Raw genomic sequence first — 14,631 nt, 5'->3', positions numbered from 1 at the left:
GAAGAATATATGCAGTGTATTATTTGTTGAAACTGTACTTCCGATTTGATCTGAAACTGTCTCATTGCTGTTTATCAATAAAACTTTGAAAAAAAAAAAGAATGTTCAGAGGAGAACAAGCTCTAGGTACTTCCTGTCAGTAGAAGCAGCATCTATTTGCTGGGATGTTGGGGCCTAAAGTACAGCAGGACCTGAGGGGCACACGGGGAGACATGCATGAAGGCTGTGCTAAGGGAAGTGAGTGTCGTGGACTGCCAACTGGGGGTCAACTTGTGCCCAGCTAAACTGAGCTATCACAGTGCTGGGTGTGGGAGGCACACCTGATGATTGTTGCCCACAGCCAAAGAGGCAGAACTTGAGAGGCTGTTAGGGAAGCAGTTTGGAGAAGCTGTTGGAGCTGTTGGAAGCTGCTGGTTCTCTTGAGCTATTGTCCTAGATGAGCTTGTCATGCTGGCTTTCCTGGTGAACTTAGCTGTTCTCATGGGAGGGTGAGCTTGCGGCCTCATCATTGCTGAGAATGGCTATGGTTCACATTTGGGAGCTCTGGTCCTCACCTTCAGCATCACTTCCAGGCTCTGGAGGGCAGATGGTGCGCTGCTCAGTCTCCTGGAGAAGCAGGTCACGTTGGTTTTCCTGATGGGAACTCAGCTTTCCTCATCCTTAGAGGGGGTGCTCAGGACCTCACTGCTGTTGAGGATGGCTGTGGTGCTTCGGGGGCAATCTCTGGTGATTATCCTGAGCATTGCTTCTTGGCTGCAGTGCACATCCTTCATTCTACTAGCACAACCCTTCATCCTGCTGGCACAGACTGTCTAGCTTCCACCAGTGACCCTGGGCCTTCCCAGAGCAGATCCTTGAAGCAGGCCTGCATGAGACATCGTCATGGCTCCAGGCCTCCAGCTGGACTCCTGGGAGGCACTGTTATGAGCTCTAGGTTCTCATATGAACTCATGCAGACCCTTGGCTGGATTCTTTGGTCTTTAGTGTGTGGACAGATTTCCTGCACTCTTTGTCTATGATTCTTTGGGTGATTCATTATTACAGTAATGTTGTAAAATGTGCCCTGTATTGTATCTTTCCCTTTACGAAACCCCAAACCACAACAGTGAGCTTCCACACCAAGCTAAAATGGTGGATTCAGCATTCTGCACCTGAGTTCCTGTCTTCCACAGTGGAGGAAACAGAAAATCATGGGCCTCAGCCATCCTCAAGGTCTATACCTCGTTTTAGACAAAAAGAGGATCAGATCACTGGAACTAGAGCCTTCCCTTCCATGTCTAGGGCTGTGTAGGTTTTCTTTGAAGGCAAGAGTAGAGAGAAGGGTCATGCCTCATCCAAGCAGTGCCAGGGAGACAGCTCTGACAGAGGGCCCTGTTAGACCCAAACGTTTTCCTCAGAAAGAGGACTAAAAGGTGACTCCTCTTAGGAGCCAAAGTGAGTCATCTCTAATATTTGTTGTAAGACATGAACCACAGAGCATCAAATGTCAGGCCAGTGTCAGGAGGGGCGAATGGTGCACACCAAATTTTATCTTGGGACATCAAAATGCCAATGCTCTCTTTCAACCTCTGGTCTGTGCATCAGTATTTTCCACATTTCCAGTATTGGTGAGAATTGTGGGGACATCCTTAGTCCTGGTCATGTGCTCTTTGTATTTCATCTCTCTGTTCGTGGATCTGGCCTTCCTCACTGCAGGTTTGAAGACTTGAGAGCGAGGGGGAAATGCCAGTGCTGTGAACCACGCGCAGGCTCCTGCTCGCGAAGCATCTGACACCACAGTGGTGGAGGACGGGTCACATAAGGGTGCCTGAGCACCTTCCCTCAGTCTATGAACCATGAAGGTCTCTTGGAGTCCTCAGAGTATGCTCAGGGGATGAGCTGCTGCCAGATGACCTCCTCATGTACCTCTCCCATGCGCTAGCTGCCTCCCAACACTGAGTACCAACAGTGGACAATGAACACAAAGAAACTTACAAATGAGCCAGGGTGTGGCCACACCAAGGCGGGGGACAGGAAGCTAGGGACACTGAGCACCTGGCACTGGACTGTATTCCCTTACACCTTCTGTATTTGCCTGGTCTATGGTCTGGTGCTGGTATTTGGTGTCGCAGACTAGGAATCTACACTCAGGCCTCCCCATGCTCAGGTTCTGCTTCTATAGGTTCTGCCAACCACACAGGGAGAATATTCAAAACAAAGTTTGTCTCTGTAACTACACATGTACAGGCTTTTTTCTACCATCATTCTCTAAACACTGAAATTGTTTAAAAATGTGTTAGTTATTTAATTAGGTTCTGAGTTAGAGATTTAGAACACTAATTTATGAGGATGAATTCCATTTGTCAGAGCAAAAAATGGATCACAGGTAGCCTCAGAGTTGAAGAACAGCTTTGATTTTTCCTAAAATCTGAGTCCAATGCTTTCTGATCCAATTTGTGCTGCTCTGACATCTGTTCTCTTTTTCTCAGTGTCGAAGATCTCGCCTCCTGATGTCTGGATTTCCGCAGCTGCTTCTTGTTGAGGTAAGCATCAGTGAGATGTTTGGGGATTTTCACTTTGCTGATATCAATTTTTGTAGAGGTCGCAATGACAAATTTCTGGTGTGTTCTTCAGAGAGGAACACAATTAAGACTAAGAGGCCTAATCACAAGTAGCAAGCCACTGGCCAACTGCTTCAGGAAGACCACTCTCTTGCTTCTGTGATGCCTATGAGGATGATTAAGATGATGCTAGGAGTGATGCTAGCTCAGGGTGTCCTTACATGCTGACTGAAGGGTTTCTTGCCATGGCTCAAGAGCTTTCAGGGCACATCTTCAGTAGGGTAGTATCTAGGCATTTTTCAAAGCTTAACCACCTGGTACTTCCATTCTTGTCCCCACTGACCGGTTTTGTGGTCATAGCAAGAACTTTCTCCTTTTTCTTCTCAACCTTTGATTTAGCAGCTGTGTACTTTCTCTTGTACAAAGCCTTTCTGGAATACATAGCAGATCGGGAGTATCTACCAATTCCTCTAACCAGGACAGGATATCAGCTGCAGTGGGCTGCCCCTTCTTGGACTTTTTTGCCTTCTTCACCTTACCCTTCTTACCAGTACCACTGGCAGCAACCTTCTTGGCTTTGGGTTCTTCTCTTGAGTGTCTGGCTTCTCAATTTTTTCACCTGCCATCTTACAGGATAGGAAAGAGCAATACTGCAATGTTTTATTTATAATCTCCATTGTGTTATATATTTTAAGTAAACTAGAGATGACTTGACATTTACAGTGTGGTAGGTTATATGCAAGTGCTATGCCTATTTATTTATTTTGCAGTAGTGGGGATTGAACTTGCACTGAGCTGCATTTCCAACCTTTTATAAATTTTACTTTTTGTTTTCAGACAGACATTTGGAACCCTTTTTATTTTTAATTTTATTTTAGATTTGTCTTGCTAAATTGCACTAAAATTGCCCAGGCTGGGTTAGACTTGTGATCTTCCTGTCTCAGCTTCCCAGAGAGCTGGGATTATAGGCATATGGTGCCATGCCAGGTATGGTCTATGCTATTTCCTATAAAGGGACTTAGCACCCATAGATGGTAGTATTTGAGGCAGATCTTGGAACCATTTCCTCCATGGGTATCATGAGACATCTGGACAGGCAGATTTTTTTTTTTTTTTTCGGAACTGGGGATTGAACTCAAGCCCTTGCACTTGCCAGGCAAGTGCTTATTCTACTGAGCTATCTCTCCAGCCCGAGGCAGAATTTATACATGAAGAAACGCTTCTTCTGGGATGTAGTGACGTCATTCTGTAAACCACCTGTGAGCACAGGCAAAGGTGACCACTGCCGTGTCTGCACTGCCTCCTCCTGGAACCTGTAAGTACTACAGCCCCTGCCTGGAAACAAATTCAAAGTGCCTACAGCGAGCTGTGTGGAGACTGTGCCGATGTGGAGCAGGGAAGAGCCAGGAAAGCAGGATGCAGACTTCGTGCAACAGGCTCGTGATCTGCCAAGGAGACCAGTAAGCAAGTCAGGGCGACATGACTGTCAGAAAATAATGACACAGCTGACTCATTGTTTCAGACACTGCACCTGGAACATCCTCTCTAGTGATGTGAGAGAAAGACTCATGGCATCATGAGGGGCAACGATTCTGGGTTTGAAGTTGCTTGGATTCCTAATCTGCCTCGCTGGGAAGTCCTACCCAAGTCATCCAAGCTCCAGGTGTCTGCGCTGTATAAGACAGAGGCGATAATAATGGTGCTTGTCTTCCCTGTTGAAGAATGAATGAAGTAACAAGTACAACACACGGGTCACAGTACAGAGGGCTTGCAGACCCAGTGCCTCTGCCCCTCTGCCAGGGGTTGGAGACATGTTTTCTCCCTGTACTCTTTTTGGTCTCTGTGATACTCTGAAAGCAGCAGAGCTGCTGCTGGTACCTGTGCTTTCCTGATGATAGTGCCAAGCATCCAAGAAGGCAGTTATCTCACCTTAGGTCACTCTGTTAGGGTCCCAGCCCTGTGCGTCTTGTGCCCTTGGGCTTGTACTGGGCCACCTGTACCTGCAGATCCCTGGGCGAGGGAAGAGCTGGACTAGATTTGCTCACATTCTGCTTGTCTTGGAATAAGTACATGCTTAACCATGAATTCTAATTCTGACATTTTGGTGTTTCTCACACTTAAGTCCCATTAGCTTGACACGCCTACAAAATACGCATAAGTGTGACAAGATATGGTTATTTTTAACCTGCATTGCAAACCACTATGTGTGGAGAGGCATATTTTTGGAGCTCTGCCTTTAATTGCGCATCTGCAGCAGTGGAATTATAACACTGTGGCTCTAGAAGGCGCAGATCACAAAGAGGTATGGGGGCAAGCCTCATGGTTATTTGCCTGTGGAGGATGTGAATCAAAACCTACTCACATGGGCTGCAGGCAGCATGCCACTCTCTGTGAGCGACACAGCTTAGAACGTTGGGGCCGGGGTGGGACACAGGATAGCTGGCCTGGCCTGGTCTGGTCTGACTAGTAGAGCACCAACTTCACACTGCAGGGCAGGTATGTCAATCTCCTTAGGAGAGGACATCTGACACAAAAGACACCATCGCAGAGAGAAATCCACCTAAAGACCAACAGGGCCGGTGTGAGGATGTCCAATCCCCCTTATTGACACTGACTGGAACAGGAGAGTGAGTCCTACTGACCCAATCACAGAGAGGAGCTTGGTGACTTCCACTAGGCCACCCACAGTGACACACAGAGGGGGCAAGAAAGATGACCAGGGAGTAAGGACTGCATGACTGGTCCACTGTGGGATCGGTTGCACGGCCCGGTGTGAGCAAGCCAGGCATCAATACTGTCCACCCCCTAGCCACGTCTCCAGCAACCTCCTCCCTATACCTTGTGTGTGGCTGTGCTGTCTAGGTGCCGGCAGGTGGGCAAGACGGAGGCCCCAGAGGCCTGCTATGCCCAGGAGGTGGCTCAGATGAAGCCCATGGAGATAAGCAGAGGAGTGCTCACAGGAACTGCACCACAGAGGGAACAAAGAGATGCTCCAAGCTGGGATCTGTTCAAGGAGCAACCAGAAGTTCCCAGGAGCTCTTGCCAGAGAAATGAGGATTTTGCCACACAGTGAACCCGGGAATGTGCAGCACTCTCATGTTACCCAGTGAGGCAACTAAGTCTCAGAAACATTAAATAATTATTCCAAGGGTCTCAGAAACTAAACACTCCAGCCAGGGCTTGAGCCCAACACACCTGACCAGGGACTTTGCCATCACACTCTGCCCTGCACCTGTGGTGGGAATTCCAACAAGAAGGACTGCAGTAGTCCCCAACCTCACCCACCTATGGATTTAGGGTTAACAAAGCCTTTCAATTTTTGAATGAAAGTTTAGATAAACACAAACCTTTCTTACTTAAATGGTGACTCCACTAAAACAGAAACCATTCAGAACTTCACATGCTATTCCCTCATGCACAGAGCAGCCCCACACCCCCATCTGAATTAGCCTGGGTCTCAGTCTAATTTCCTCAGAGGTCTAGAGGCCACCTCAGCATGCTGCGATGCTCAGGATCAATAATGGGAACTCCTGGTCAAATTGAGAGTTTATGTGCTCTCCTTCTTATAAAGTACAAGAGAATGTTTGCAGTTTCCAATTGTACCCATTCAACTGTTTCTTTATAACTGTTATTTTCTTAAAATAGTATTTATAAGCCAATTCTTAGATTTTATTAAAGTTTTCCTGGAGGTGTCCCACCTGACTTCCTCTGAACTGACAAGTGGCAAGGGTGAGCAGTTTGGAGGTGCATTCAATGGGTCACTACTGAGACCTGGTGAGCAGGGTCCACCCTTCCACCTAGCAGAGCTCAGTGCAGCCTTGATGCCCCCTCAAGGCAGGAAGGGAGGAACACCCACCTCCCAGGTAGAGGACTGCATATGCACAGATGGCTTGAAATCATAGCTATGGAGCAGCTGGAGAAGAAGTCAAAAGTATGGCACTATTGGAAAACCACATGAGACAGGGCAAATCAAAGACTGATTGAGAAGGGCTGGATCAGTAGAAGCCGGAGTACATGAAAAGGCATCAGAGATGGGTAGGCAGAATAGTGTTCCCCACCAAGACATCCACATCTCTAGAACCTGTGCATGGGCAATGGTGGGGGGTAGGTAATGTAGAGTCCTTCAAAGGGAAAGAAGGAAGAGAAAACCAGAGAAATGGCAGGCAGCATGGGAAAGACTCAGCCTGTCTCTGCTGACCCTGAAGAAGGAAAGAATCATGCACCAGGAATGGGCTCGCTTCCGTGCTAGAGAAGAGAAGGAAACAGATTTTCCTTGGAGGTTCCAGAATGACCTCACACCTTGACTCAGGCTAGAGACACCTCTATCCATCAGAATTAGAAGAGAATGAATGTGTGTTGTTTAGCAAGCCGAGTTTATGCTAAGTTGTACAGCAACGTGCGACTCAGCAGAGATTTATACTGCTAGGCACATTGAGGGAAAAGAGTTCCAAGTGGAGGGATCCACTTGAGAAATGGCCTGGAGTCAAGAATTGCACGGCTTAGGGAGTGTGTGAAAGGGGCTCACCTTAGAGGGAGCCTGGACAGTGACAAGGGCCAAGGCTGCAGTGGCCTTGGAACCTCAGGGAAGAAGGCACCTTGTACCCAGCCCCAGGCACCACAAAAAATTGGGCCTACATGACCTCTCAGGTCACAAGACAGTCTGAAAGATGTCTGCATGGTGGAGATAAGAAGGAATTAGGGGAAATGCAAGGAAAACCATGTTTCTTCCATGTTCATGCCTGCAGACAGTGTTCATCCTATGCCTGCCCTTGCAGGCCGAGGAAGTGTAGAAGAGAGAAACTCCAGAGGCTGAGGCAGATCCACCCGAGCCCAGCCTCCCTTTTCCTGACAAACCATCTTCAGAGAAGACAAGTCTGCATGCCTGCAGTCTCTGTGCAATCAGGATTGCTTAGCCATGCCGTCTTCTCCAGTAGAACCAGGGCTAACTCATCTTAAATGCTGTTTCCATGTTTGAGCTGATCTCAGTGGATCCTTGCTGTGTCTATGACCGGAACAGTCCACAACCCCACCACAAGCACCCAAAGGCTGGTACCTGGATGTTGAGTCTCCCTCGGTGTGCTCCCAGGCCGTAGCGCTTGGTCGTGGAGGCGTGGAGCTGGAAGTCTGTGATTTTTAATGTTTCCAGACCAAGAGGTGGACAACCTGGAAGCACAAGGCTTGTTAGAAACAGGACAGACATTGCAAGACATGAGGCCCTGGTTTTCTACATGTGACCAGGCGCTTTTCCTTTTCCCCAAATTCCCAGCCACCAGAGCAGCTCTCACACCCCTGTGTACCAGAGGATGCTTCCAGACAGACGTGGTCAATACAGTTGTCAACATTTTGCCAACTTTCTCTCATTAGCATTTGCTTTTTAAGTATTTTGGCTCTGATATTCTTTCTCTGTTGCTATCCTTGCTAGCAGTGTCTGAGGCTGTTTCCAATTAAGGACGCTTCTACGATGTGACTCAGTCGGGGAGCAGCCTTGGGTAGAAACTTCGGAACAATCACATAGTTGGGCTCTGCAAATTAATCAGAACTTGTTGATCTTGCTTCAGCAACTCTAGGCTTTGTATTATGCCTGCTAATGAACAGAGCAATATAAATAGAAAAAAATCAATTGTCTTCTCTTCTTGGCAAAACTGAAAATAGCGACTAAGCACAGTTTGCCTTTGAAATAAACACCAGTGTTAAGGCAAGCTGCCTTAGTTACTTTTCTCTCAGTGTGGAGACAAAATACACAACAGACAAAGTTAAAGGGAGAAAGGTTTATTCAACTCAGTCTGTACAGGCTTCACTCCCTAATCAGCTGGCTCCAAGGCAGGGTGGCATGCAGCCGAGGGGCAATGGTTCAGGGCAGCAGAAGATGGCAGAAGCAGCAAGCAAAACAGGACTCTTTCTGTGCCTTATGTTGCAGGCAGGCTACCTGCCCTAGGGTGGGTGTAGCACTCAACACCTTAATCTCAGCATCAAACCATGAGTCAGTCACAGACTCTAGAGTCAGCCCCCTCTGAAAAGCCTTCCCCCATGACCACAGGAGGCTTTGGGGGTAACATCCAGAATAAGCCACAACACAGGTCTCCGACGATTGTCTATGCCTGGGCCATCATCCCCATTCATAAAGGCATCAACAGCAGTAGGCCAGACCTCAGGTCTCCCAAGGCTAGGCTGCTACTCCAACCCTCTAGTCTTTCGGCAGGCTCAAATATCTCAAAGAGTTGCCTGCTCCTCTACATCTGACTTGGAGAAAGACAATAAAAACTCCTCAGGACAGGTGAAGAAAATTCACCTCTACTTGAAGCATTCAAAAACCCAAATGACACAGGGACAATTAATAGCTATGTAGGCCACTGCCAAGACCAAAGCACCCCATGATCCCAGACCATCCCAGGAGGGATGTATATGCACACTCAGAACAAAACCCCATGTAAAAGTTTCCACTGATCTCAGAGGGTTAGAGGCAACTGTTAAGATGACAGCCACCAGGTACTGTGAGAAAGCCTGCCCAAGTGCTGCAGGCAGAGCAGTTCAGACTTGCTGGGTCCCAAGACGCCACCCACTTCCTCCCTTGAATTCTCAAAAGAGGAACCTGAGGACAAGCCATCCAAGACATGCTGGTCACAGCAGAGTAGATAGCAGAGCCAGCCACCAGAGTCTGTCCAGGCTGGCGAATGACACTGCACTGCCTTCCCAGGCCCGCTGAACTCTGAGATCAGGGATTATTCTTCACATACTTGCTCTGTCTAGGTTTGTCACTGTCCACCTGCTGGATGCCACCAGAGCACAGGGCAGCTTCCAATAGCAACAGTGCTCTGATAGCTGCTATAAGAGGGGGATACAGCAAAGGAGGTACATGGGTGGGGGAGATGTGAGCAGGGGCCACGCAGTGAGTGGGAGCCGGGCAGTGAACCCCAGATAGAGGCACATAGGAAGTGAGGGGCCACATGAAAGAGGATAGCATGGCGAGCAGGGTTCAGCCCCACAGTGAGGAGGTGCCATGCAGAGAGCGCCCCTAACTGACCTCTCTAGTTTTCAGAGCCCTCCTTTCCACTTCCCAGGTCGGGAAGACACATGGGTCTGAGTCACATGAGTGGCAACTCCTTGGTCCCAAATGTTAACTGAGTGTCTCTCCACCCTGCCCATCAGAAATCAGTGACCCGTGTTTGCCAACCGAGCCAGGTGATCTCACATGAGTTTCCGGAAACACATGCTACGTGTTGCTAACAGCAAGGCTCACTCGGGGCTTCCTCCTCTGTCCCAGCAGCAGCCTAATAATGAGCCCTCAGCACTCCTGCTGCAGGAAGACTACGGGCGTGGAAGCAGAGCCTCCACACTGGCTTCAGGACACAGAACATCTGCTTTTGGATGCCACCTGCCTCCCTGGGATCCCAGACCCAGGTGGTCCCTGCACCTGGTAGCACCCCTGGATGGAACCCAGGGAAGGGTCTGGGGCTCAGATCACTGACCCACTGGGACCACTTGGCTCCAGGACTTCCTTCAGCCTGCCCTGTGGTCCTGCTCCACTCCGTCCTCAGCCCCTGGAGCTGGGTTGGCTACCCTACTTCTCCACATTCTCCCCTCCACTCCCACCTGCTCCTGGCTCCCTGTTCCTGTCACTCATCACCTGTCTCAGACAGCCTTTCCTCAGACACAGTCAGCATCCTTAAGAGTAGCAGCCTCTGCGGAGAAGGCCCACCCCTAGCCCAACCCCAAGCTGGCTCAGCAAGGCCCCAAGCACCTGAGTCCTCACAGCCTGGGAGTGGCTTCTGTGCATCTCCATTCTGCCCTTCAGCTTCAGACTCCTGAGGGACCAGACTGTTTCAGGCCCAGACAAGGAAAACACGCTGTCTCCATCCCTCCCGATGCTTATACTGCATGCAGATCTATCATGTTTCCACTTAATCAAACACCAAAAATAACTAGGAAAGGGCTCTGCCGCCATGTTGATGAGCCTATTTCAGAGCCACACAGGAAGTGTGAGAGCGCCAGGTCCTTGCTTCTAAGCAGGAAACAGAGCAGGTACGAATTCCATCCCTTCCTCCAGCTACGCAGCCTCCCTGTGTGTCATTTACATAGTCAGACAAAATATATATATATATATATATATATATATATATATATCCACAGTCATTGCTATTCAAATCATTTCTTCTAGAAAAAAAAACACTTCATACATATATGAATATTTTAACTCAAAAAGGAACTACCTGAATAAAATTACATATTCATCAAAAGTGCTTTCCTGCTCAAATAAGACACTTCTGCCACATCCTTTCATCAAGATGCACAAAGACTTGGGGAATTCCAATGACTATAAGTGGGGTTTCATAGGTACATGGTTAATATCAGCTCAAAAGTTTAAGGGGCAGCCAAATAACTCAGCAGATTAAGCGCCTGTTTAGGCAGACACAGTGGCCGGGGTTCAATCCCTGGTGTGCCGTGATAGCCTGACCCCCGGGCATGCTGAGACGGAGACTGAGATTGGGTGTAGTGGCACAAACCTATAATCTCAACTCTTGGGAGGCTGAACACAAGTGGATCACTATGAGTCCAAACTATGTAGTGAGACCCTGTAGACTCTTACTAAAATACAAAAAAAAAAAAAAAAACAGAAAAAGGTTTAACACCTATGCTACCCAGGGAGCAAGGCCATCAAATTCCTAACAAGAGTGGAGTTTCAAGCAGGTAGCAGCTCTGGCAGAAGCCAGAAGCCAGATCCGACAAACACGTGGTCCTTTCCATTCCTGCTAGGGCATTGCTCCCTCCATCCACAGCACACTGTAATGCATTTCGTGAGGACCCAGATAAACATACAGACTCAGCCTGCGCATAGACTGTCTCCACGAGCCCAGCACTCTGACACCAGGAAATTCTTCCTTGCTAGATGATGCTATCTTTAGATCTCCCAGTTTTGTTTGGAAGCCTGTCCTATTGTCCATGCCATTTAAAAGCAACTAGAGATGCCCTTGCATCGAGAGAACACAATGTCCTTGGAAGGCAGAATCCAAGTCACTGACTCATGTGGGTACATGAGGGGCCTTTGGCTGTAGGAAAGCATCAGCCGCTAACTTAAAAAGGAGAGGTCACTGAAGGGATGGCATGAGGCTCACGGAAGAGAGAAGAAGGGGGCAGGATATGGCCTGATAGCACTCTTCACCCAGCCAGACTGTGTGCTGACAGAGAAGCCTCATTAGGGACTTCAGGGGCGTCCCCAACCCCACCTCAACCTGTGTATTCTCCACTAGAGCCCACAGTGATACAGCAGAAAGGCAGAACAAAAATCTAATCTATAGTTGTCATAAGATCATACATGACCTCTTGCTAGACACCCAGTGGATCGCCGCTTAGCAACAATGCATCGCATTCCACACCTGTGACATGCTGTACCTTTCCTGTTACCACAAAGGTCACATTCTCTGGTGTCACCAGTTCACTTCAAGTTCTTCACCTTCTTGGAGGTAGTGCTGGGTGGCTTCTCATGGTCCCCCACTGACTATCACCTGTCTCTCCCCCAGGACAGCTTCATGGCTCCCTCTGTGGTGGGGACTTGGTGATTGCAGTGACAGGCCAGCCAACTGGCTCGGGCTGTACCAACTTTACCAGGACTCAGGTGCTCACAGCAAAGCAAGAAGCACGGATGCCAAGACACTTCACAACTAACATGCTGCCTAGGGTGGGCATGTGCAGTAGCCTGTGCGGCCTGAGATCTACCATGACCAAATGCAGCCCTCAGCCTGGCCATGCTACAAGGGTTCTCCTCTCCCAGCACTGCCTCTGGCTGGGACCCCAGTAGGCTCCTTCACACTTCATCTCCTCCCATCTCCTTCTTGGACCTGTGCACTCTGTGTTCTGGCTGCTTTCTCTCTTCACAGTTGCCCTGGGCACTCGGTGGGCCTCTCTGCCTCCCAGCATCTTCTTGGCCTCTCCAGCACTGGGCCTGCAGGATGCTCTCTCCCAGCTACCCCGACTCTGCCCTGCCACCCTCATCACAGGGTGTTTCCTCATCTCCACTCCTTCTCCACCACACTGACCTTCCTTATTCCTACTTCTCTTTCCATGACTCCTCCCCACAGGGAGATATTCCTCCCTTGTAGCACAGAACTATAACCCTAGGACCAACCCCATCAGAGAGTCCTCCCTCTTCTTGCCTTTAACAGTCCACGCTGGGCACCAAACATCATAGGTGTGGTGCTACCTATACCAGCTGGAGTCAACACACACACAGGAAACTGCAACTCAGGTCCCCCATGGGCTACCCAGAAATGAACCTGTCAGTAAAAACCAGGCATCAGCCACCTGGGTCCCATAGCAACTGTGGCTTCCAATTCTACCTATCTCCACTGCTGCTGCAGTGCAGCCACTCCAAGGCTGTAGCTGCTCCTTTGTCCTCAGCACTCTGTCCCCACACATGCAGATGACAGAGCCCCAGATAGGTCACAGAGACACAGCCCCATCTCGGCTTCACTTGGCTTAGGAAGTGTTATGGTTTGTGTCTAGCTGTCGCCTCATAACTTCATGCAGTCATGGGGCAGCTTCTGGAGTTTGTGACTGGTTGTTGTGGGTGTGCATGCTGCACATGCCCTGGGGCAGGTAATCTGTGTTGCAGTGTGAGGAGGGTTGAGAGGCTAGCTAGCTACCTGAGCTGTGGCCCCTTCCTATGCCTTCTTGCTCTGTGCTACCGCCATGAAAGGCTGCTCTCTGCCATGTGCTGCTCTGCCTTGGAACCAGCTGAGTATGAACTGAAACCTCCAGTAACTGTGAGCTAAATAAACTTTCCCTCCTTCATTTTGAGTTGTCCCACCAACAAGAGAAAAGTAACTCAGACAGGAAGTTTTTCCATTTCTTCAACCCTAGTTCTTTCTTGTTCTCCCTTTGACACTCCCTGTCCCCTTCCTTCCCCCTCACAACTGTTTGCCCTGTCCTCACCTGGTTCCAGGAACCTCAATGCTACTTTACAAATGTTTGCTGCCCCCCTGCCCGGGCTCCATGCTCCATAGTACAGGATGCTACTGGTCTCTTACAAAACTACCAGCTACATTCACTGGGCATTACCTGCCTTCCCAAAACCACATTTTTAAGTTAATAAATGCTACCAGCCTGAAGTTGTTTCAGCACAAACTCTTTAACCCACAATCCTTTATGCAGCGATCAGGAGGCAGAAATTCCAGTTCAGAATCATGTGCTCCCTGGCAAACGTTCCTAGGCCCATCTCAGTGTTTATACTTAAGTCTGACACAGGAATGTCCACATTTAGAAAAGAATGGATTTTCCTATAATAAGGATTGGCAAAGAGGAGCCAAGAAAATAAAGGAAAGGAAAATTGTCTTTTGATTAAAGATCTTAAGTTAGTTCAAAATACAGAGTACTGAAAATGCTCACTCTATTAAGTGCTTAACCCTAACGTTCTGTATATTCAACATGATCCATTTTCCTCTTTTTCTTTCTACCTGAGAACATCATCCTATAGATTTTCAGCCACTCTAATAAATGTCCAAAGTCCATGCATAGTGAGCGGTTCCTCCCCTTCTCTTCACCTGCAATGGAAAACTGCGCAGAAAAAGGAATCCCAGGGAAGCATGTTCAGCTGCTCAGGGAGGGGGAAGGGCCATCTTAAAGATACAGAAGAGTCTGGAGCCCTTAGAGAGACCCAGGCAAGGGAGGAACAGTGCTGTCATAGCACTTCAAATAGGACAGGTCACTCCTCTCCAGCAAAAATCAGAGGGACATATTTAAAAAACAAAAGCATTTATATCCCCCTTTTTTGTTTACTTTTGTCAGAGATGGGTATTCCATTGCCATTCATATATTGTAGGTGCGTGAATTCTGCAAAGTAATCCAATATAGTCCAGTAGTCCATAACAGTAGTGGGTTATCTGCAAGACTGGCAGTGTCAGAAGTTGTTGACTTGAGTCTTTTACAGCTCAGCATATTAATATGGCTTTACTTTTTATATGTTGTTTTAATCCTTTTCTGTTGGATGGTTAAGACCAAAATAAAGCAAGGGGCTGGAGAGATGGCTCAGTGGTCTAAAGCACCTACTTAGAACAAGCTTAGCAAAAGCATCAGGGACCGCGGTTCAATCCCCCAGCAC

At 48.5% G+C, this 14,631-nt stretch overlaps 1 protein-coding gene across 2 annotated transcripts in view; it reads right to left on the bottom strand.

Moving 5' to 3' along the window:
* The window catches only part of Cpxm2 (carboxypeptidase X, M14 family member 2), a 192,408-nt gene that overhangs the window by 150,179 nt on the left and 27,598 nt on the right, over positions 1-14,631 (bottom strand). For both annotated transcript variants that reach the window (XM_023709023.1, XM_004625594.3), the window contains one exon: positions 7,594-7,703. In XM_023709023.1, the coding sequence (XP_023564791.1) occupies positions 7,594-7,703 (110 nt within the window). The remainder of the gene's footprint in view (positions 1-7,593; positions 7,704-14,631) is intronic.

This window comes from Octodon degus, unplaced genomic scaffold, assembly GCF_000260255.1.
Source record: "Octodon degus isolate 3935 unplaced genomic scaffold, OctDeg1.0 scaffold00010, whole genome shotgun sequence".
Lineage (NCBI taxonomy): Eukaryota > Metazoa > Chordata > Mammalia > Rodentia > Octodontidae > Octodon > Octodon degus.
The sequence above is the reverse complement of the archived record's forward strand: the minus strand, read 5'-3'. Positions and strand labels throughout refer to the sequence as shown.